Genomic DNA, 24,693 nt, shown 5'->3' with positions numbered 1-24,693 from the left:
TGAAAATGGCCATCAAGCCTTAGGTTGCAATCCTGACTCTAATACTTAATAACTATGTGACCATAGTCAAGTAACTTAACCTCTACTGTAAAATAATGAGAGGGTTGGACCTGACAACCCCTAAGATCTCTTCCCCTTATAAATCTAGAATCCTTTGGCCACTCTAAGGATTTTTGTCTCCAGGCTAAGCATCTCTATTTCACTGTTCACTATCCAGTTCACTCTTTTGGTCAATGGGGGTTGGGGGATCAGGAGAAGGCTGGAGCCTTTCTCCTCCCCCCTCCCCAATCCTAACCCTTGCCCACTAATCCCTTCTCAGGAGTTTGGATAGAAGGTTTCCACAACTAAGGTACCAGATTCTCAAATGCCCTAGTAGGAATTAGCTCTCTGCTTTAATACAAGCTCCAAAAGGCATAACCAACTCAACTAATTTAAACACTTCATATCACGCCTAGTTGAGCTGCCTTTGATTGATCCAAAAGAGGTATCTTGGCCTTCTTTACACCTCTGACTGATTGCTGTGTTCTCATCTGATAAAGGCTAAGTAGGCCGGGCTAATTGGTTTACTAAATCAGCCTTGTCACACACATAAACAAGAAAAAGCAAATCTAAATAAATCTTTTATTTTCTTTAGCATTTATTGCCAGTCTAATTTCACTGTAAGTTTTAGTACCTTTGGCATAATTCTTAGAAGACTATGTTCATTTCTAGTTTACATCCTCATTTGCCTTTTTGTCTGTCTTTTATATGTATCTCTTTAAAACTTGAGTTTATTGTTGAGTTCTCTGCCTAAAACTTCATAGCCTGTAAACAGGAAACCCAGACCACTTAGAATCATGGGATTTGGAACTAGAAAATACCCAGTCTGGTCCCCTCATTTTTCAGACAAGACACAGAGGAAAGGAAGTGACTTGTCTAAGATCACCTGGGCTAGAAGAGAGCTGAGATTCAAACCTGGGTTCTCCAACTCAAAATTCACTGCTCTTTCTCCTATGTGACACCCTTTCTAGTGTAACGATTGGAATAACGCCACCTGCTGGATACTAACTGTAGAAGAGTTCTGCCCATGAGGCGAAGGTCTTTGAGGGCAAGACCAGGAGTCTTGTCTTTGGTATCAGGAAGTGACGCGGACTAGTGGGAGGAGGAAGGAAGAGACTGGCGCGGAGTCTCGGGCCTCTTTCCTCTGGACTCTGGCGGAAAAGGGAGCTAGAAATGTGCTCTCCCTTTAATAGATAGGAATCTAGGCCTTTTTCTCTCTCTTTACCAAATTCTTATTCTCCTTAATAAATGCTTAAAAGTCTAACTCTTGCTAAAGCTTATAATTTATTGGCGACCACTCATTAGATATTTTAGACAGTTTAGCTAGAATTTTAGCCCTTAACAGATGGCTGACCACGAAGAGGAAAGCTAACCCTCAGTCTTCTGATCTGCTGGTTGGGTAAGAAATTTCCCCTCCCTCTCCCTTTAACTGCTAAGTACTGGCGCACTGGCTGTGTTTTCCTTTAAATTTTTTCGAATGGACCTTTTAAACTCCCTAATTACCCTATTTTTGATTTTAGTCTGTTTAACCAGACAAATGGGAGATAAGATCATGTTAATGCTTTGTTTTTGTGGATTTTCTATTTTTCTTTTTATTTTTGTTAAAAGAGCCAGCAACTTACTCACACAAGGAAATATCTCTCCCTCTCCCAACCATGCTTTTTCAGAGAAACCTGAAGAGATTCCTGCAGCTTTTCCCAGTTCTAACACTAATTGTTGCTTTAATTTTGCATGCCTGGAGGCAATGACCCACCCTCTAGAAGCTTTTAATCCCCTAGCACCTGGAGGCCAAGTGGGGGAAGAGGAATCCAGGCCTGAGTTCAAAATCAAGTCTGATTCTAATTGCTCTGGTCCCTCCCCTCCTCTCCAAACCCCACCCTCTACTCCTCCCATGGCCAAGCCCATTGCTTCCCTGGCCCGGGAAGTCCAAAGATCTAATGCGCATGCTCAACTTTCTCTAACTGCATTTGCAGCTTCAGGCTCACCCCTTCCCCAGCCTGGCTGTGCTTCTGAGACAACTTTAGAAAACCCTTTAAATTCCAGATATGCTCGTTTTGTTCATAATTTTGCTAACCTGCTTTTGTCTTTAATTAGTAATCTTATAAAGCATTTGTATGGTGAAAAGGCTGACAGACAATATAGAGGGGTTAAAGAAGAAAAACTTAAGCCGAATAAGAATGACAATCATCAACATAGTTCAAGACTCCGATTCTTTTGCCATGGAAGGGTATATATTTTACAGAAATGTAGAAGTAAGCAGCAAGGTATTGATATGAGTATTGGGGATTTTAGATATCGGAATCAAAAGTGTTCTGAATTCACTCAGAGTAATAGTATCAGTTCAGAGGTTACATAGGATTTCTATGCTATTATATGTACATTTTGAAATTAATGGTATAGGTTTATTTTCGTAGAGGTTTTCATGCATTTGAGATTGTGTTTTATACTTAGTTTCTAAAACAAAGAGAATATTTGTAAAAGCTTTTTATAGTCATGTGGTCCAGTTTATATTTTATAATACTCTTATTGATATTAAGTTCATATTCATTTAGATTTCCCTAGTTTGAATTTCATTGTCTTTTATTGTTCCACATGTATCTTCTATTCATTCATCTATCTAATTTTGAAACATGGTTTTGATTTCATAATACAATGTTAATTCTAGGAGTATTGTGCTCCCATATTCTGAGTTGTTTGTTTTTGTTATTTTTTCTCAACTGATTATTTGATCAAACTCTTTAAAGCATTTCCCTAGCAAATTGTTTGCCATGGCAAGTGTAAATTGATTCTAGAAGTATTATTTTTGATAAGCATATTCCAAAAAAAAAAAAAAAAAGAGGGGAACATTTGTAAAAGTTTTCTTTTTTCAAAAAAAAAAAAGTTCTTTGAGATTCTGTTATGCTTTAACTTGTATTTAAATATATTCAGATTTTTCACAAAAGTAATTGTATACTAAGTTTTTAAAAAAGGGGTATTATTTGAAATTGTTGCATAATTATATATTGTGTTCTGAGTCAAGATGTATTCACATTTTTTGCAATCATTTATTATCCTCAATTTTTAAATACATATGAGACTTGGATTATGGGAACTTATCATTTAAGACATTAATTGCCTTTATTCTGAGTTATCAGATGCCAGTTGGCCAAGATGCCATCCAATCACAAGAGGAATACACGCAAGAGCAGACACTGAACTGTCACATGAGGGGAGACATGCATGAAGTCAAGGTATGGCCAAGGGAACGGCTTTTGACAAATGTTGAGGTTGGATTCTCTTGGTTTAATATTTTATTTTTCCCCACAATATTGTACAGATGGCTGGAAGTATTGATCCCACCCATCTCACTTCTACACCTGGCTTCTATGCTCCCTCCTATATGCCTGATGCCATGGACATCTCAATCCCATGCATCTGATTAAGTCTGACTCAGTTTCTTCCAATATGTTCGGTGGCATGGACATATATTCCATCCACCTCTTTTAAGCCTGGCATACTGTATGGGCAGTACATACTGCTCAAGTGTGGGAATGCTCATATCCCATCATTTCTCTGTTCTTTTATGGTAACCCCCATAATTATCTCAGGTGTCATGATAAATACAGTGTTGAATTTGGCCTTGACATCTGTTACCAATTATATTAGATTTTTTAATTTCTCATAATGGCATGAGGATAATTAGGCAGATGATGCAAAAAGTGATGAAACAAAGATAAAAAATTATTTTTAATAATTAATATCGCAGCAATTATCTTCTCAATTACCCTCCATAAGGGGGGGACTATAGTAATATTATAATTTTAAAGAATGTTTCAATTTTTGTTTTATTATATGTTTCATGTGTAACAACTAAGATTCTGAATTCCCTTAGACATGTTTTTGAGAACTTTCATTGTTTGATTTGATTATTGACAAAGCTATTTTAAAGTTGTGTTAAGCTCAATTTTGTAGGAAATTTCCTGGCTGATTACCAGTATCCACACATCAACCCCTGAAAAGACTTCCATTCCACGACTACACCTAGAGGACATCTAAGAAAAGACTTTCAGAGACTTTAAATGAACAGTTTTGATTTGTTGTTTTTGTTTTTGTTTTTTTTTTCTCTTTCTGTTATAATATACACCATCTGTAATATGTATTCTCTGCAGAGGCCCTCCCTTTGCAAGACTAATGTCAAAGCGTCAGTTCATGAGGACAAAAAAAAATCGCCCCTCTGGACAAAACTTTCCTCTCTTCCTTTTCTATATTGTTGTTCACATATTATTAGTTATCAATAGTTATTATATTCTTTTTACTGTTCCGTCAAGGAAACATTTTGTTTCTTGAGGAACAACAGGGGGGACTGTAACGATTGGAATAACGCCACCTGCTGGATACTAACTGTAGAAGAGTTCTGCCCATGAGGCGAAGGTCTTTGAGGGCAAGACCAGGAGTCTTGTCTTTGGTATCAGGAAGTGACGCGGACTAGTGGGAGGAGGAAGGAAGAGACTGGCGCGGAGTCTCGGGCCTCTTTCCTCTGGACTCTGGCGGAAAAGGGAGCTAGAAATGTGCTCTCCCTTTAATAGATAGGAATCTAGGCCTTTTTCTCTCTCTTTACCAAATTCTTATTCTCCTTAATAAATGCTTAAAAGTCTAACTCTTGCTAAAGCTTATAATTTATTGGCGACCACTCATTAGATATTTTAGACAGTTTAGCTAGAATTTTAGCCCTTAACACTAGTTAGTCCTAGTTTCCACCATGTGGCACTGGGATTGTTTCCAGCTGTTAAGAGGGAAGTTATTGGCCACTAAGAACATGGTATAGTAAAGAGAGAGCTGGATTTGGATTCAGGAAGACCTGGATTCAAATCCTATCTCTTATAAAAAATGGCTATATGACTCAGGGCAAGTCACTCAACCTCTCAATGTTCCAGAAAAAACTTAAAACTACAAGTGTCAAAGAAAGGGTCTTCTACATTGGGAGAAGTTCTCCAGTAGCAACTTCAGACACCTATGAAAGCACAAGTTCGGGGTAGGGGGGAGGGAGAGGGAGAGATCTTGAGACATTCTTTGGCTTTTTGGCTCCTTGTTCATCTGTTTATGTTCATGGTTTTTTTGTTTTTTTCCATCTTCCTAGGGAATGGCATTTACACTGGAAGAAAGGCTTCAGCTTGGCATCCATGGACTAATACCCCCTTGCTTCTTGAGCCAAGATGTCCAGCTCCTCCGAGTGATGAGATACTATGAGAAACAGCCCAGTGATCTGGACAAGTATGTGGAGAATGCCCATGCTGTTAAATCTTCCCCAGCCCTTCTAATCCTACAATCTGAGTCTTGCAATTGAACAAGTATTTATCCAGCAACTCCTGATATAGGGAATGGGATGAAGACAGAAGGATGACTTGATCTCAAGGGTCTTATGATTTCCTAGGAAAGACCAGGCATTCCATGAGTCAGTCACAGAATCTCAGATTTTGAAGGAATCAGAGACCATTGAGTCCAACCAGTGACTGAACAAGAATCCTCTCGACAGTATACCTGACAAGTGGTTATCCAGCTTTTCCTTGAAGACTTCCTGGGATGGGGAGCTCATTATTTACTGAGGTGCTCCATTCCAATCCGGCACAACTGTAATTTGTTAGGAAGCATTTTGCCTAGATGAAACCAACATCTCTGCTCTCATTCCTCCTAACTGTGTTCCGGTACCCCAAGGAGTACAATACAGATAGCTTAGAACCAGTGCAAACATGTAATATTGTGACATGGGTGAAGTTTCTTTCTCCTTTTCTTTGGGACTCCTCCCCATTTGAGAGGCCCAATGACATATTACCCTCTCCCCTCTTCTCTCTTATTTGGAAACTTGTTCTTAGTAAGGGATATGATATGTCATTTTCACCTGACTATGAATTTGTCACTGTGCTAAAACCCCAAGGGGGTATTTGGATTTCAGTCCTCCTCTGTTGTTGTAGAAGGCAAGGATTTGAAGACTTCTTATAATAGGAGAGCTAATAAAGGAAATTCAGGCATGGGTAGTAGGTAATAGAGGTATTATTTTGGGGGCTCTCCCTGTATCATTATATGGGTGACTACTTCCTCTGCCTATGCCTGATGCTAACCCAGCTCAAAGGGGAAGATTCAGTTTCCCGACAGAAATTGCCACCCCCCCCCAACATATAACCTAGTTTGATGTTCTTTTGGCATCCCCTCTGGGCTTTCCTGTGGTCATCCACAGTGGGCTCTAACAATTGCCTTGGTTTCTTTCTTTTCCTCTTTTAAGGTACATCATTCTCATGACACTCCAAGACAGGAATGAGAAACTTTTCTACCGAGTACTTACATCAGATGTGGAGAAGTTCATGCCCATCGTCTATACACCCACTGTGGGGCTGGCATGTCAGCAGTATGGTCTGACCTTCCGTAGGCCACGGTGAGTGGAATGGATATAAACAAAGGAATTCATTCATAGAGAATGTCTGTCATCTGGGAGTGTTCCCCCTTCAACAGGTCATTAACATATAAGGGTGACAACAGGAGAGAGTACCAACCCACCTTGTGACTCAGACACAGAGTAGTCTCTCTCTCTCTCTCTCTCCCTTTCTTCCCTCCTTTACTTCTCCCTTTCTTTACTTGCCTCCCCTTTCTTCCTTTCTCTCCTTCTCCTTCTCTTTCATTTTGCTACTTTCTCTCTATTCTTCATTCCATTTCTTCCTAATAGAAAGTATGCTAGATTTAGAGTCAGCCATTCTCTAGGAAGATCAAAGAAAAAATATGAACATAAACAGATGAACAAGGAGCCAAAAAGCAAAAGAATGTCTCAAGATCTCTCTCTCTCTCTCTCTTTGTGTGTGTGTTTGTGTGTGTGTGTGTGTGTCTCTGTCTCTGTCTCTGTCTGTCTGTCTCTGTCTCTGTCTCTCTGTCTCAAGTCACTTTTTGGGCTTTCTGTACAGGCATGGATTGGATCTACCTCTTCCCTTTTAGTGCCTCTCCTTGAATTTCTGAGTAGTCTAAGAATATGATTTATTCCATGTAAATTAATCATTCATATGGTTTGTTTCCCCCATTCCCATAGGATTCCAAACTCTTCCCCAACTTTGAGATGTCAGAAAAGATTATTCACATATGTATAGATTAGATTGCATTTACTAAAGAAAATTGAAATGTAAAAGGCACAGGGTTAAAATTCACTGTGGCTTTAGAAACCCCCAACCACTAGTTTTGGGGGGGAAGTGCTAAACTTTCTTGTGCTTACCTTCTTGTGCTCTGCTTCTCATTATCATCACTGAGACAAGTGGACCTAAGTGGCCTTTATACCAAGCATGCTTGATCTCAGAGTCACAAAGTGGTGTGTGTGTGTGTGTGTGTGTGTGTGTGTGTGTGTGTGTGTAAAAGGTCAACATCCCACCAATATCTGGTTTACCTTTATCTCAATGTGGATGGTGATCCCTGTTGGGATAGCATCTTCTTCCGGGTCAATCTCCAAGAAAAATTTGCAGGCAGCTCACTCCCAAGTTATATAATCAGGCAGCCTCAGCATCTTCTCCCTTTGGTTACCACCACATACACAACCACCATCATCCCCTAGGAGTACCCTAGCTCAACAAGCAACCATTTCCTATTTCCTCCTCATTGGCTTTTGGGGTCTCTTGGCAACACAGACAATTATGTGTTGTTGGCATGATTGGTGTGGGGGGATTCCCATTCCAACCACTCCAGCACACATTGATTGCTTCCACCCCAGAAGCGCAAGACAGATGTTTCTGACCAAGGAAATGAGCATTACCATAAATAGAGGAACTGGTGCAAAAGTACACTGCTACCCATTCAAAATTCCTACTAGAGTTTACAAGTTCTTTCAGTCTTCCTACTTGGTCCTTTGCAATTTGCAATGACTTTTCCTTACCTTAACTCCCATCTTTCCTTTGTGCTTAAAGAAAATGAAAGGAGAGTGCAGAAGGTACCTGGAGCTGCTAAGGAGCTGTCAAACTGCAGCTATATTGCATACATGAATACTTGTTATAATTATGCATTTATATAGTTCTGTGGAGAAATATTACATTGTGTATGCAAATGTGCAACTTTTTATCATTAGTAATCACAGATCTGGAAAATCTTTCAAACAGAAAAAAAAATGTGAAGTTTAAAAGGATTTGGAGACACAATTCCACGTTTCTCTTATTATATAAAGTTGTCTGCAGTTCAAAATTAGTCTCCTGGGGCATTCAATGTTCATTCTACAAACTTAAATTTAGCCTCTAATCTTTGCCAGTCAGTGTGTTAGGTATGCAGGATGATACAAAGCTGATTAAAGCACAATCCCTACCCTCAAGGATCTTACTATCTAAAGAGGAAAGTAACATATATATGTATAAATAGCTACAATCCAAACACACGGTGGTAAGTACATGAGAGAGGAACAAGATGCTACATGAGCTCTAGGCAGGGCAAGGACAGAATGTGGGGGCTTGGGCTGGGGCAGTGGCTGACACATGTCCTTGACCCCTCTTTTGTTTTCTTACCCATCCTGCCGTTTTTCCTCTGTGGAACAACAGAGCCTTTCTTTTATGTCTCTGACTCTTATTATAGGTATCTTCCTGTACCTTGTAAAGAAGACAGCTTTATATTACACGGAGGCAGGGAGGGCTGTTTGCACGCTCACTTGTGCTGTACTGCTGCAAAGATGCTCAACTGCTGCACAGAGCCTGGTTGCAGTTTAGCAGGAAAGAGGAAATTCTAATAGCTCATTCATATTCATAGTACTTTTCAAAATTGAAAACCTGTACTGACAGTGAAATTGGGAAGTCACAGGTTCACATTACTTTTTTTTTTTCTAACATCCAGGATCCTCTTTATTCCCAAGTTTCAAGCAAGAAACATTTCTCTTTTATCCTTGTGTTGTGGTAGAAAAACTGCTGAACTTGGAGACAGAATACTTAGGTTCAAGCCCCAGCTCTTCTATTAATAGCTGTGTGTGTCACCTTGGGCAAATCATTTAATCTCTCTAAGCCTCAGCTTACCCATTTGCAAAATTGGAGTTATGATACTTGTACTTCCTCCCTCACAAGGCTGTGGTGATTGTCGCATGAGATGGTGTGTATCTTAACCTTTAACCTGAGGTCTGGGATCTTTTTAAAAATATATTTTGATAAGTGTATTTCAATATGATCGTATTCCTTTGTAATCCTATGTACTTCGTTTAATCCATTTAAAAATGCTATTCTGAGAAGGTTCCATGAGCTTGATCAGACTGTCAGAGGGATCCATGACACACACAAAAAAGGTTAAGAACTCTTGGCATATATGATAGAATCCTAGAATTGTAAAGTGTTATATAAATATGAACTATGATTATTAATAATACAACACAAGGTTTAAAAAGTAATATTTTATTAATAAAAAGAAAATTGCAAATGAAAACATATCATAAGTAATATCTTTTAACCATAGGCATGAACTCAACATATTGTTATTCAGCTGCAGAGTGATTTTTTTCTTCACCTCTTTTATGTTACTTTCTCTTAAACTTCAGCCAATCCATTTAATTGGACTCCATCTGCCCACACTCATTCCTGTAGCTGTTGGAATGCTGGCAATCCCCAGGAGCTTATAGCAGCTTCCCATTAAACAGAACTATTTAATTTTATTTTCTTGTCCATGGGCTTGACGACATTTTCTTAGTTATAGAATCTCAGGAATGGAAAGGTGCCTCAGGTTTTCTTGTCCAACCTGTAGTAGAGTGGAAAGAGTACTGGATTTGAAATTCCATCTCTGCTACTTACTTACTTACTAGTATGACCTTGGACAAGTCATCTACACTTGGCTAGAAAGGAGAAGTGGAGGAAGAGAACATGTAACTACCAACTAAGTGCTTTATAAATAATATCTCATTTGAAGTCTGGGACTTCTTTTCCTTAGCTATCCAATAAGGAGATTGGCCTAGGTGATCTCAGATGTCCCTTCCAGCTTTAAATCTGTGGTCCTGTTAAAAGGAATACCCTCTATAACATACCCAGAAAGTATCACAGGGCAGTTGGCCCATACTTTAAGAAAAATATGATAATAACAATAGCATACACACATACATACATGTTATACATAGCGTACAGAGGGGGAAATTTGTCAGGACATTCTCTGTCTCTTCTCTGCCTGACTGAGAATTCTAGGTAAGCCCACTGGTTGGGATTCTGAGCTGTTATTTTTCAAAGCTCAGACCCACAAACTACCTTTGAACCTGGGGTATTAGTTCACAACACCACCACCACCACCACCACCACCACCACCACCACCACTTAACCTGTGAATTAGAATTAAGGTTGTAGCCAAGATAGCTTTCATGTTTACCTCCACCCCGAAGGTTACCTTGTAATTAGTAGTAGATATGGGGACAGGTAGGTGGTGCAGTGGATAAAGCACTGGTCCTGGATTCAGGAGGACCTGAGTTCAAATCCAACCTCTCAGAAATGGAATTTAGGTAGCTCAACCTTGAAAATATACCCAGATCAGTATCAGAGACTTCTCAGAGAATGAGAAATAGCCCATACTTTGATAAAAATATTAAAATAATAGTAGCTCATATATAATGCATTGTGATTTACAAAATCCTTCCTTCACAACTCTGTGAGGGTTAACAGTTCTCCTGTTTGATGGATAATAAACAAAACACTAGATAATATTAGAGCCAATACTCCAAATTTCTTGCTCCATGTCCTTTGTTCTTTGCTTTTCCTTGCTCCCTTTCTACTTAAGCATGTCCCTGTCATTTCAGGCAAGGAAAGAGGGGTAGAGAGCAGGACAAATTGAGTTTAGAAGTAAAAATACATTGTCTCTCTGGATATATTTGTGAAGGAAGGAAAACCAGGAAATCAGAAATATTTTCTACTTTATCAAGCTAGGTGTTAATTAGATCAAATTTTCACATGTACTAAATAATAATTAAAATGACAGAATTTCAGAGATATTTATGGGTCTACTTTACTAATGACTCCACAAAGGTTTGTAACAAATACACCAACCATGTTGACAAGGAATTTTGATTAGATCATTCTAATGGTTAGTTGTTTTTCCTGACATCAAGACTCAATTTTCTTCTCTGTAACTTTTGACCATTGCTCCTAGTTTTGCCCTTTGGGGCTAAAACAACAACTCTAATCCTTTTCCCATGTGACAGCATCTGTTCTTGTAACAAGCACTATGCTAAATTCCTTTTTTTTTTTTGTGAGGCAATTGGGGTTAAGTGACTTGTCCAGGGTCACACAGCTAGTAAGTGTTAAGTGTCTGAGGCTGGATTTGAACTCAGGTACTCCTGACTCCAGTGCCAGTGCTCTATCCACTGCACCATCTAGCTGCCCCTATGCTAAATTCTTTAGGACCTACTTTGAGAAGCCAGAGACTTTGGAGCAGCACTTTAGGGAAGGGTTTCTAGATTAGCATAATTTAAATTCTGTAGTCCACACTTTCATTAAATTATAAGTTATTGGACTTTAGATGAAAAGAACTCTGCACTTGGAGATAGAGAGAATGGATTTTAAGTCCCAGCTGTATCATTTACTTTGGGCACATCACTTCAGCATTCTGCGCTCAGTTTCTTCATTTGTTAAATGGAGAAAGTAATAATCACACTACTTGTTTCAAAAATATTGTGAAATTGTGAAAAATGGGGAAAAAATATGTGTCCTGCAACTTTAAAGGGCTACGAAACTATAAGTTATCATTTTTGTCTTGGAATCACCAAATTTCTGAGAGTTGGAAGTTACCACAGCAGCCATCTGATCCAACCTATGCTCCAAAATGAATCCCTACTATAATAACCCTAACAAGTGGTTATTCAGTTTCCTTCTGAAGATCTCTAATGGTAGGGAGGGGCATCCCACTACCTCTAAAGGCTGCCCTGTCTTATTGCCCTTCTGGACAGATTGAATGGTCAGGAAGTTGTTCCTGACATCAAGCCTAAATTTAGGGCCTTTTTAAAAAAAGACTTCCACTCCGTGGCTCCTGGTTCTAACCTCTGTTCTGCCAAACTGAACAAGACTAATCACTCTTCCACATGATAGCTCCTCAGACACTTGAAGACAGCTATCCTGTCCCCTGTGAGTCAGTTATTCTCCAGGCAAGAGTCAGAGTCAGGCAGGAATGGAGGGGGCTTTAAAGGTCATGCAGTTTCCTCTGGACCCATGTGAACTCTACAGGAGTCAAGAACTAGATACACTAATATATGAAACATTGACTACCTTGAGCCACACTGCCTGGGAGGCTAGGGATCTTATATTGTCACCCCTTCCTCCCGCTCTCTGCTACTCTTAAGGAGAATTGGAGGTCTAGATTCTTTACAAATGATGCCAGCCTCCACTCAAGCTGCCGGTCCCTCAATTATAAGCTTGGGTTCCTTGCAACCCAGTTCCATTTTCTACTAACGGTCAGATTAACTTTTTCAAAGAAATATTTACTTCAAAGGTACAAATAATCACAAATATACAAATTTATTCTCCCAACACATGGAACTTAGTCCTCTCCTACTTTGCACACCTAGTCTGTGGAAAGGGAAAGGGGAGTAAATTCACAGCTTAACTCAGTTCCTACAGAGCACACAGTTCCAGTTCCAAGTCCAGATCTCCTTTTGGGTTCAAGTTCTTGGTGTCCCATCTTTTCCAAGTTTCTGTGCTGGGCTGACTTGCTACACTACCCTGCCTTGAAATCCCAGTTTCAGGGTTGGCATGACTTGAACATCTAGGTTCAATGGGGGATCACCACTGACACTTAAAACTGAGGACAAACCACACATAGCAGGTACCCCTGGCCTATTTCTCAGAGGCAGGATAAAAGAGAGAGGTGGAAAGGTATTCCCACCCACCCCCACTCCCCTTCCAGTTCAGTTCAGGGTGATCTTCCCCCCTGTAGAAGCAGCAGGAAAATATTCAGGAAGGAAAGCAATTATCTCAGGCTGGTCAGTTTTAAAGGCACAGTCTGTTCTGTTCACACAGCTAATCTCAGGAGGCTGCCCTCACCCCACACAATAGGAAAACATAGGATGCCAGGTGCCTTCATGTTGGACAATCTATGAGTACCCAAGGCAAGCCCCTTGGTTGTGTCAGATGTAACTGAACAACCACCTTGTAGATTTTCTTCATTTAAACATCTTAGAGTCACGTGGTTTGATGTTTCTGGTTTTCTATAAGTAGTGATCCAATAAGAAAGAAAAGAAACAAGTATTAAGCATCTCTTCTTGTGCCAAACATTATGCTAAGCTCTTTACAAACATCTCATTTCATTCTCTCAAAAATCCTAGGATATAGGTGCTATTACTCCCATTTTACAATTGAGAAAACTGAGGCAGACAGAGATTAAATGACATACCCAGGGTCACATAGCTAATAAGTATCAGAGGCCAGACTTAAACTCAGGTCTGCCTTACTTCAGGTCCAGTACTCTATCCACTTCTGGTTCTAGAGGCCCAGGTAGATTTCTTCAAGAGTGTATGTGTGTGTGTGTGTATGTGTGTGTGTGTGTGTGTGTGTGTGTGTGTGTGTGTGTGTATGTGAGTGAGTAAGTATGTGTGTGTTGGAAAAGACCTTTAATTTTTTTTTTTTTTTTAGTGAGGCAATTGGGGTTAAGTAACTTGCCCAGGGTCACACAGCTAGTAAGTATTAAGTGTCTGAGGCCCGATTTGAACCCAGGTACTCCTGACTCCAGGGCCCGTGCTCTATCCACTGCGCCACCTAGCTGCCCCCAAGACCTTTAATTTTACTAGTATAGGGAACTCCCAGCTTGGAAATTCTCTTCACCAAATATAGATCATCACCTGCTCATCAACTTAAAGTCTTAGAGAATTTCCTGGAGTTCTCAGAAGTTCTCAGAATCCTGCCACCATGATGGATTAGAGACCAGATTTGAAACAAGTTCTTTGGGATGCCAAAACAAGTTCTCTTTCCTCTACAGCACATTAGCTCTCAGACAGAGCCAGTTATTCCTCAGTTTTTATTTCTGGAATTTGTTTTTCCTCCCTGAGAATATTTTCTATTGTCCCTAATGAATTTGATTATGTTTGTTTCTAATTATTTCACAAATTTATCAAGGCTATCTGACTTAGTCATTTCCTCCGAGATGCAGTTTGGATCTTTGTATATCCCCATATGTTGTCTACTTTTAATTTAAGTAACTTGGGATAATAGACCAGAGAGTCCCATGCCAATCCATTACAATACTGGTTCTTCCACCTAATACCTACATAATCTTGAACAAGTCAAGTAAACAATCCGAGCCTTGTTTTCCTCATCTGCAATATGAGGAGGTTGAACTAAATGATTTGGAGGGTCCCTTTCCTACCTTGGAGAAAAGATCTGTGATCCTTTGACCACTCTTAAGATTTATTGTAAATCTCACAGTATTTGGGTTTGCATAGTAAATAGAATACTGGACTTGAAGTCAGGAGGACAGACCTCTGACTTAGAATCCTGCCTTTGACTTAGAATCCTGCCTTCAACATTTGTGTGACTTTGGATAAGTCACTTAGCCTCTTTCTACTTTAGTTTTTACATCTGTAAAAATTCAGATAATAGTTGTACAGCCTTATAAGCTGTTTCAAGGACAATTGAGATAAAGCATCTCAATGAAAGTAAATCTCAATCAAAGTAAAATGCTTTGCAAATCTTAAGGAGCTCCAAAAACATTCATTATTATGATTATATGTTGGCACCTAGATGACTCAGTGGATAGAACACTAAATTTGGAGTCAGAAAAACCAGAGTTCAAATTCTGTCTGATTTTTTTTAGATGTATAATCCTGGACAAGTTACTTAATCACTCTCTGCCTCAGTTTCCTTATTTGTAATATGGAGATAATAATAGTACTTACCCCTGCAAGGTTGATATGAGGATAAAATAAAATAATAGTTGTAAATGTTTGGCAACCCTAAGGTGCTATGTAAACACTAGTTATTAATGTTGCTGTTATTACAATGAAATGACCACTGGACTAGAAGTTGGAAGACCTAAATTCTAAAGCTAGAACAACCACTTAACTTCTCTGTCTCTCAATCCTCTCATCTGTAATATGGGGATGATAATGCCTATGAGGCTTAGTGTGAGAATAGGATGTGACAGGTCTTTAAAAAGAATATAGTGGTTAGCTGTGTGACCCTGGGCAAGTCACTTAACCCCAGTTGCCTCACCCCCAAAAGAATATAGTGGAGTTTAACTATTTGTGGGGTGGTCGCAGAAAGAATGAGTGATTTAGTTTGATTTGTTGACCTCTGAGGTCTCTTTAACTCCAAGTCAATGTAATTGGATGTATCATGGTCCCATTCATCTTTTTTTTTGGGGGGGTGAGGCAATTGGGGTTAAGCCCAGGGTCACACAGCTAGTAAGTGTCAAGTGTCTGAGGCCATATTTGAACTCAGGTCTTCTTGACTCTAGGGCTGGTGCTCTATCCACCATGCCACCTGGCTGCCCCAAAGTAGAAGCTGTGTTCTTGTTTGTTTATTTGTTTTTGTGGGCCAATGAGGGTTAAGTGACTTGCCCGGGGTCACATAGCTAGTAAGTGTCAAGTATTTAAGGTCAGATTTGAACTTAGGTCCTCCTGAATCCAGGCCGGGTGCTTTATCCACTGTACCACCTAGCTGCCCGCCCTCTCCCACCCCCCATTCATCTTTTTTTTTTTTTTTTGTGGGGCAGTGGGGGTTAAGTGACTTGCCCAGGGTCACACAGCTAGTGTCAAGTGTCTGAGGCCGGATTTGAACTCAGGTCCTCCTGAATCCAAGGCCAGCGCTTTATCTACTGCACCACCTAGCCACCCCCCCCCATTCATCTTTAAGGCAGAACTTTCAATCATTCGCTGTATCCTAGTATCATACACACTTTAACATCAACTAATCCATACTCTGCTTCATTTTATGGACGAGAAAACTAACACCCAAAGATGACGCATTATGACATTCCATTGCTAGGTCACAGCAGAACTAGGATTTTAACCCAGGTTGTCTGTCTTCAGGTCGTGTTCTTTCCTCTATCCACAGCTCTTTCCATGTCATTTTACAAGTATAAATCCGCTGCCATTCAGCCTGTATTTCCACTTTGTCAACAAGGCTATCATTTTATCAAGAGGCTTGCTGAGGTCAGATAAGACAGGTGTACAACAGCCCCCTCATTTACTGGTTAACCAGCTGTATTTATAATTACCTTACACAGCATCCACCTGAGATGAAAGACCACCTGGAAATACCCCTGACAACTAAAGAATCTGGGACTCAAGATTTCCCTTCTACCTCTTAGACAATCTGCTGTTTGAATGATTATACCATTTTTTCCTTCTGGAATATAGATTTTTAAGTCACAGGTCTTCCATATGTTTTTGTTCCAACCTTCCCCCTGTCCTATTGGAAATTAAAGTTTAAATTTTGCTCCCAAAAGCCCTCAGCTTCCACAGGGATGAGGTTCTGCCAAGAGTCAGGTGTGTAATCTTGGGTGAGTCCCTTCCCCTCACTGAGGTTATCCATTCCTTCATTTCTACAATAAAGGCATCAGACTAGGTCTTCACTGAGTTTGCTTTCAGCTCAAACATTCTTTGATTCTGTGCTGAGCTGGGATAGAATAGCCCTGTGGATCAGCATGACAGAGAAACCATTAGTGATAAGGAGATGGTCGAGGAAGGCTCTCTGACTCCTTTTCAGTCCTTGAAATGATAAACATTCCTCTGAGCATTTCCTTGGAACAATGAGACTCCTTAAACAAATACTAATTCAGGCCAGCTGGATACTAAAATTAAAACTCTTGACAGTCCAGCAGCTCTGCCTTGCCTCCTTGAGATGCCAAAATAGCTGTCAAGACCTGGATGCCCAGCAAGTGGAACTCTGGAAGATTCCTGTCGATTTCCTTCCTCAATGTGTTCATTAACTCTTTTGCCCTTTTTCTCTTTTTTAAGGTCATAGGTAGGAAGATACATTTATACTTCTCTGGGTACAGGAGTGAGTTAAGAACACAAAACTGCAGGTCTTCCTTCAGCAAGAACAACAAAAAGCAATTAGTAAACACTGTTTGGAGATCACTGAGTTATATGATGATAGAGACAAAAATTTTACATGAGGCAGGTCTTTGCCTTCATGACTTTTGGGGGGGGGGCGATGAGAGTTAAGTGACTTGCCTAAGGTCACACAGCTAGTAAGGGTCAAGTGTCTGAAGCCAGGGTTGAACTCAGGTCCTCCTGAATCCAGGGCTGGTGCTTTATCCACTGCACCACCTGCCTTCATGATGCTTACAGTGTAATAGTGGGATTCCTAACCTGGGGTCTATGAACTTGTTTTAATATTTTGATAATTATGTTTCAATAGAATACAATGTAATCCTATATATTTTATTTTATGTCTTTAAAAACTGTCCATGGGTTTCACCAAACTGCCTGCCAAAAGGGCCCATGACACATAAAGCCTAAGAACTCCTGGTCTTGTAGGTGGGTAAGACATCAACACAGATAACTAAAATGCAAAAGAGTACAGAAGTGCCTTAGTTGTCCCCCCAAAGAGTGCTTTGTAAGATGAGGTTGTTTTGAGGTAAAGACTGAGGAAGTCTCCTATAGAAGCATTTAAGTTGGACTTCAAAGTATCCATCAGTCAACAAGCATCTATTTGCTTACTATCTGCCAGGCACTATACAAAGCTCAAGATCAACAAAGAAAGGCAAGAAACATGGTACCTGCCCTCAAGGAGTTTACATTCTAATGAAAACTAAATATAAATAGATAGAATGATAGATGAGACACACACACACACACACACACACACACAGATACACAGAGAGACAAAGACAAAGAGAGACACACAGAGAGAGAGACAGAGAGAGAGAGAGACAGAAAGAAAGAGAGACACAGAGAGAGACACAGAAAGAGACAGAGAGAGACAGAGAGAGTGAGTAAATGGCCGGTCTGTGGATACAGTGCTGGGCTTGGAGTCAGGAAGGCTCTTCCTGAGTTCAAGCCTGGCCTCAGATGCTTACTAGTTGTTCGACCCTGGGTATGTCACTTAACCCTGTTTGCCTCAGTTCTTCAATATGTAAAATAAGCTTCAAAAGGAATGGCAAACCACTCCAGTATCTTTTGTCAAGAAAACCTCCAAATGGAGTCACTAAGAGTCAGCTATGGTAGAAGAATGACTGAACAACAATAATTACAGATGGTGAGATTTGAGTTAAATATTGCAAGAAGCCAGGAAGCCAGGAAGCCAAGGTAAGACAAGAGAGCATCCTAGGATTTGGGGACAGCTAGTGAAAATTCATGAAGCCTAGAGATATAAAATCTCGTGTAATGAACAACAAGGAGGTGTCACTGTACCATGGCATACCTGGAGGGAAGTAAAGTGTAAAAAGCCTGGAAAGGTAGGCATGGGCCATGTTGTGAAGAGTTTTTAAAGCCAAAATGAAGGATTTTGCATTTCTTCCTGGAAGTAATTGGGAGCCATTGGAGTTTGTTGAGTAAGGAAAAGGAGGTGGTACTGTGGGTGGACCTTTGTTTTAAGACGATCACTTTAGCAGTTGAATGAAGGATGGATTTGAGTAGACAAAAATGAGGCAGAAACAAAGATAAACAAAAGTCTGGGTAGAGGCTATGAGGGCCCGCACAAGGATGGTGGTGATGTGAGGGAACAGAAGGGAGACACATACAGGGGATCTTGTGAAGGTAGCCACAAGATCTGATGTCGCATGAAGCACAGGGGGGACTGTGACAATTAGAATGACACCCCTTGCTGGGGAGGGACTTTGTGAGCTCTGGCCTGAAAAGAAAGCATGTGACTTAGCATCCAAAAGTGACCTTTCTGGGGTTTCTAAGGTCAGATCAGCATCAGGAAGTCATGTCTACCACCTGTGGGTCATGTCAATCTGTGTTACCAGCCAATTAGCTTGGAGCTGTGTGTGTACATGGCCCTTCTTCCATTTTGATAGGGGGCTTCTGGGAGAAGCTGCGAAGAAGTGGGGTCTTTCAGTTCTGGACTTGGGGCTTGGCCGGAGGAAGGATGATGGCTCTTAAATAGCTAGATGAAGGTTGTTTTATCTCTCTCTCTCTCTCTCTCTCTCTCTCTCTCTCTCTCTCTCTCTCTCTCCCCACTAACTGCTAATACACTTTAATAAATACTTAAAAGGCTGAACTCTTGCTAAAGCTTCTAATTTAAGGCGACCACTCATTAGATTTTAGACATCACAGCTAGAATTTTAGACCTTACAGATGATAGATTACATATGTGAAATGAACAGATGAGGAAGGGGAAAGGACATTCTAGAGGGCAGTGAGAGCAAATTCTCTTCTATACACTCTTGCCAATTAACCTTCCAATTCACAGCCCTTTGGTTAGATCTCCATCCACAGAACCTCATAATTGTCAGGATCCTTTGACGTCATCTAGTCCAAGCTGAGTTAGGAATCCCCTATACAGTCAATGTTCCTCCCAAGTAGACATCAAGCCTCTGCCTAAAATCTGTCTTATTTTTTTCTCCTTGAGTATAATTTCTTTGAGAATAGAGGTCATTCCTTGAGAGTTTTTTCCATTGCCCATTCTACCTAACATAATGCCTTGACCATTGTAGGACCTCAAGAAGTGTGTGTGTTGAATTTAATTAAGATTGCCCTGAATTTAGATAATTCCTTGGGACTTCAAGGCAACATAGATTTCTATAGCAGCTTCTCTTTTCACCTTGTAGGATGTCTGTAGGCCATAACCTTGTCCTGTGGTTCTAATATCTTCCAGGCTAAGCAGGGATGGGCTTGTGGATTTTTGACCTGTAAGGATTACTTGTCATGGCTTGGAGACAGATAAAGGCTAAGGGTGTTAGAGTGCAGAAGGGCCGAGGAAGGCTCCAGATAAGGGGAAAGGAAAGGTATAATGGGGCAGAAATCATAAGGATAGGCAATCTGAGGCAAGGACAACAGTTGAAAAGTCAGCATAGCTGAACATATATGGTTCAATATTTTCCCTTTCCTTGGGTCCTGTGCCTCCCTTCCTCATAAATCTCCCTAGCTCTCACCCTTGACCTTACTCCCCATATCTCCTTTAGACTCCATATATAATGTACTATATGTATGTGTGGGGAGCTAGGTGGCACAGTGGATAGAGTGCCAGGCCTAGCGTCAGGAAGACTCACCTTCCTGAGTTAGAATCTTGACTCAGATACTTACTAGCCATGTGACCCTGGGCAAGTCACTTAACCCAGTTTGCCTCAGTTCCTCTGTAAAATGAGCTGGAGAAGGAAATGATAAACCACTCTGGCATCTTTGCCAAGAAAACCCAAATGAGATCACAAAAAGTTAGACACAAGTGAAATGACTGAACAGAAGGGGCATATTTCTATGTAGGTACACATGCATGTGTATGTGTATGTGTGTGTGTGTGTGTGTAGCATGTATTAGCATATATGTGAAAAATATCCTATATAATAGCTGGGGAAATAATTCATCTTAGTGCTTCATCACAACAAACTTTGAGATAAGTAGTAGAATTACTATTACTCCCATTTTGCAAATGAGGAAATGAAGACTCAAAGAGATTATGATCTGTCCACCATCATATAGCTAGCTGGTAGCAAAGCAGAGACTAGAAACCAGGACTTCTGGTTCTAAATTAAGTAACTATACAAATGGATGGACTTAAGTCTTCCAATAGGCCTGTTAGTCCCACCCAAGTATGGGGTGTGGGGAGGAAGTGAAGAACATTTAAAGCCAACTGAGAGAGACATCAACAGTCTTGGAAAGAGTTCTGTTCACAATTACATAAATATGAGATCATCTGTGCTTGTGACAAGGATAAGAAAACCATGAGACAGGTTGGAACACACTTGTGAGACTTTGAGTCTTCAGAGAGTATACAACATCAATGCATTAAAAAAGGCAGAGAGAAACAAAATAGTTCCCACTTCCTCTGAGGTTTGCATATTCGTTCTCTGTAGCTGAAGAAAGCCAACAGTGGTTAAAGGGCCAGAAAGTTTTCTTGGAAAAGCAGGATCACTTAGCTCATGCATATCAACTCTATCTGCAAATGGGAGTTTCTGCATGTGGGCCATAACACGTAGCCTGGAGCTGAACTTTTATGAATTGATGGATAGAAATTCAGTTTCCAACAAGAATGGGCCAGCTGCCTACTGCTGTCTTACAGATAGAAAATTGGGAATGGGGGTCATTCAACTTGTTTCATGCAGGCAATTCTAGGCTGGATCTGACCAGAGTTTTATTGTAACTTGTTCTTCCAGTTTGATGCCCACTATGTGTGGACTCCAGGTTAGAAGGTGTCCAACAAAACCGATCAAAAACATCATCTTGTATCATAAAACATGTAAGAGTAGGAGTAGGAGTAGGAATAGGAGTCGTGGTGGTGGTGGTGGTGGTGGTGGTGGTGGTGGTGGTGGTGGTGGTAGTAGTAGTAGTAGTAGTAGCAGCAGCAGTACCTAACATTTCTATAGTGCTTATGATGTGCTAGGCACTAGGCTAAACTCTTTACAATTATTATTTCATTTGACCTCCCCATTTTCTGCATCCTTTCACTCTCCATGACCCCACACATCCAATTAGATACCAAGCCTTACTATTTTGTCTCCATAATAGCTCTCATATCTTATCTCCTCTTTTTATTCATATAACTACCACCTTAGTTGAAGCTCTCATCCATCACTTCTCATCTGGACTATTGCAATGACCTCCTAATCAGTCTTCCTTCCTCAAGTCTCTGCCCTACTCCAGTCTATTCTCCACAAGTTGCTAACATTATTTTCCTTAGGTACAGATCTGATCATGCCATTCTCTCATAGTGACTCTTTAATGACTTCTAAGATAAATATAAACCCCTCTGTTTGACTTTTGAAGCCCTTCACAATCTAGAAGCAACCTTTTTTTTCCAACCTTATTTCAAATTACTCCCCTTCCTACCCTCGATGGTCTAATGAAATTGACCTTCTCTCTGTTCTCCATAGATAGCATTCCATGTCCCATCTATCTACATTTGCACTGAGCTTTCCACATCCTTAGAATGCAGTCCCTACTCAGCTTTATCTCATAGAGTTCTTCACTACCTTCAAGATATAATTCAAGTACCATCTAAGCCTTTCCTGTCTCTTCGCAAAAGCTAATAGCTTCCATACCTAATATTTTATTCTTTGTATTTATTCTGTATCTTATATTTATTCTCTCTATATTTGCTTTCTATACGCCCATTTTCCCCCAATTGAATATGAGCTCCATGATACTAATGATGTTTTGTCTTTGTATCCACAGTAATGAGCACTATACCTGTCACATGGTAGGTGCTTAATGAATGCTTGTTGAATGATTGACTGAGAGTTTCCAACCTCTCTGCCTCTTTGCAGGATGCTGTCCCTAGTAGAATTGTAATCCATGGGAATACTCATTTTTCTGTCTCCCCCCGCCCCACACACTTTCTCTGAAGCTGTTCTCAAATATAGGATCCGTGTCATATTGTGCCAGGCTTTCTTCTCCTCCACCACAAATCCTAGGAGGGAGCAGTCACAAGGTTCCCATCATTTCCACGCCAACCACCAGATCCTTCCTATTGTTGAGAATGAATTAAATAGGATAGATCTGGAATAGAATTTCCCTACGTTGGTTCCTCCACTTTTAAAAAGATGAAACTGTTGTCAATAGAAGTCAGGGACTTGTTCTACTTAGTTACTCTACTTTTGGCAGAGAAAGAGATCCAGCAGATGTCTGGATAATTGAAGTTCTGCCTCATGACTATAGAATACTTCTTTGCCCAGCTCAGGTTCTGTTTTTCTTAACTTTCCTATCTAGTTTTTCCTTCCATCCCTGTGGTCTATAGTATATTCCAATGACAAAAACACTTCTGTTTCTCCATCCATTGATCTTCACCTAGATGCTCTTAACCATATTTCCTCTTGCTGGTTCCTGGTTTTCTTCACATAAAAGAAAATATCTTTATCATGTATCATGGGCCATCACTGTGCCTTGTGACCTAATCTGTTCCTTTGAGTACCTCCCAGAGCCATATCATTGTGGGTTCCTAAGTCACAGGCTCTGCAGGGATGTGAATGACCCACCTCCACTTTCTTTTTTTTTTTTCAGTGAGGCAATTGGGGTTAAGTGACTTGCCCAGGGTCACACAGCTAGTAAGTGTTAAGTGTCTGAGGCCGGATTTGAACTCAGGTACTCCTGACTCCAGGGCCGGTGCTCTATCCACTGCGCCATCTAGCTGCCCCGCACCTCCACTTTCAAAGTCTCACAAAGCCCAAAGGCTGAAACCAGTTGTGCCAGTCTTTTAGTTATAAAATATAGGAATAGTTCTTTTGACTGATGATTCCTAACACCAATCAAGGGAAGAGTATCAATCCCTTCCAGCAACCAAAACCAATCAATCAATCTCTCTCTCTGTCTCTCTCTGTCTCTGTCTCTCTTTCTCTGTCTCTCTCTCTCTCTCTCTCTCTCACACACACACACACACACACAAACACACACACACATATACATACACACACAATCAAATCTGATCTCTGCCATTAAATATACTCAATTTGGTTCCTTCTCCACCCTGTATCATGTGATCTGGCACATCCACAGATTGTGAGTACATCATAATCTTATTCCAATCCAGCTGTCAATACATCAGGACAAAAACACCCTTAAGCAAGATTTGTAGGCGAGACAGAGCAGATATTAAAAATAACCAGCATCCTCCCTATCTTGAGGGTGTGTGAAATGCTGACTCTTAGAACTGAGGTTGTTCCAGACCCAGATATATTTGACATTCCTTAGCCAAACCCATTTGGGCTTCATTGTTGGAAAGCCTCCAGCAGTTGCAGGGTAACACAAAATCTCCAGATGGACCTGGTTATGGTCTAGTTTGCATAGATTGGAAAATTATGATCTTCTTTGTACCCATTGCATCCTGTTGCAGTGAGGAAAGCCCCAGGCTGGAGAATCAGAAGACCTGAGTTCTGATTCTGATTCTGCTGTGTTACCATGGGTAAATTGCTTCACCTCTCTGGGCCTAACCTTCCTTATCAGGAAAGTGAAATGGTTGGACAAATATCCCTTCCAAAGCCACAGTTTTATGACTCTTCAGTTATCTGAGTTTCACAGTGTATAACGCTTCCTTCTTATATCACCATGACCAGAGAGATCACTTAAAAGCTTCCTGAGCCTCAGTTTCTTCATCTGTAAAGTGGGGTAAGAACTACATTCACTACCTATTCCAGAAGGTAGTTAGGAGAGTGCTTGGTGACACCCTTAAAGGATTATATAAAGATAAGCTACAAATTTTTCTGACATTGGGAAGAATATACATGCATATGTACCGACAAAATTTTTCCTAGTATATCTGTTTCAGAATTGGGGTCCTACTCCTGACAAGCTGTCCAATTTAGAACCCACTGCAGAATCTGTTTATCTTGACAGATGGACATTGAGGAGGCTAAAATTGACCTAATGGAGGTGGTATGAATAATGCTTCCAAGGGATAAAGATGTTTAAATATCATTTGTCAGGAGTTTTTATTTTAATCACTTAACTAGTCTCTGGATCCCCTTGAAGGCCATTACCCTTTGGAGCAGAAGGGCGGAGAAGAGAAAGACAATTTATTTAGGATTTTAATTTCCCTGAATTTGGAGCCCTGAGGGATTATATTTGTTTGATGGTAGTATTTTTCTTTGACATTAGGTTATAAGTTAACACACGCAGAGAGTGGA

At 40.4% G+C, this 24,693-nt stretch overlaps 1 protein-coding gene across 1 annotated transcript in view; it reads left to right on the top strand.

Annotated features, from left to right (window-relative positions):
* Positions 1-24,693, top strand: part of ME3 (malic enzyme 3) — a 341,867-nt gene that overhangs the window by 162,108 nt on the left and 155,066 nt on the right. Inside the window, exons 3-4 of the mRNA XM_043997795.1 lie at positions 5,156-5,289; positions 6,296-6,445. Of these exons, the coding sequence (XP_043853730.1) occupies positions 5,156-5,289; positions 6,296-6,445 (284 nt within the window). The remainder of the gene's footprint in view (positions 1-5,155; positions 5,290-6,295; positions 6,446-24,693) is intronic.

This window comes from Dromiciops gliroides, chromosome 3 (assembly GCF_019393635.1).
Source record: "Dromiciops gliroides isolate mDroGli1 chromosome 3, mDroGli1.pri, whole genome shotgun sequence".
NCBI lineage: Eukaryota > Metazoa > Chordata > Mammalia > Microbiotheria > Microbiotheriidae > Dromiciops > Dromiciops gliroides.
The sequence above is the reverse complement of the archived record's forward strand: the minus strand, read 5'-3'. Positions and strand labels throughout refer to the sequence as shown.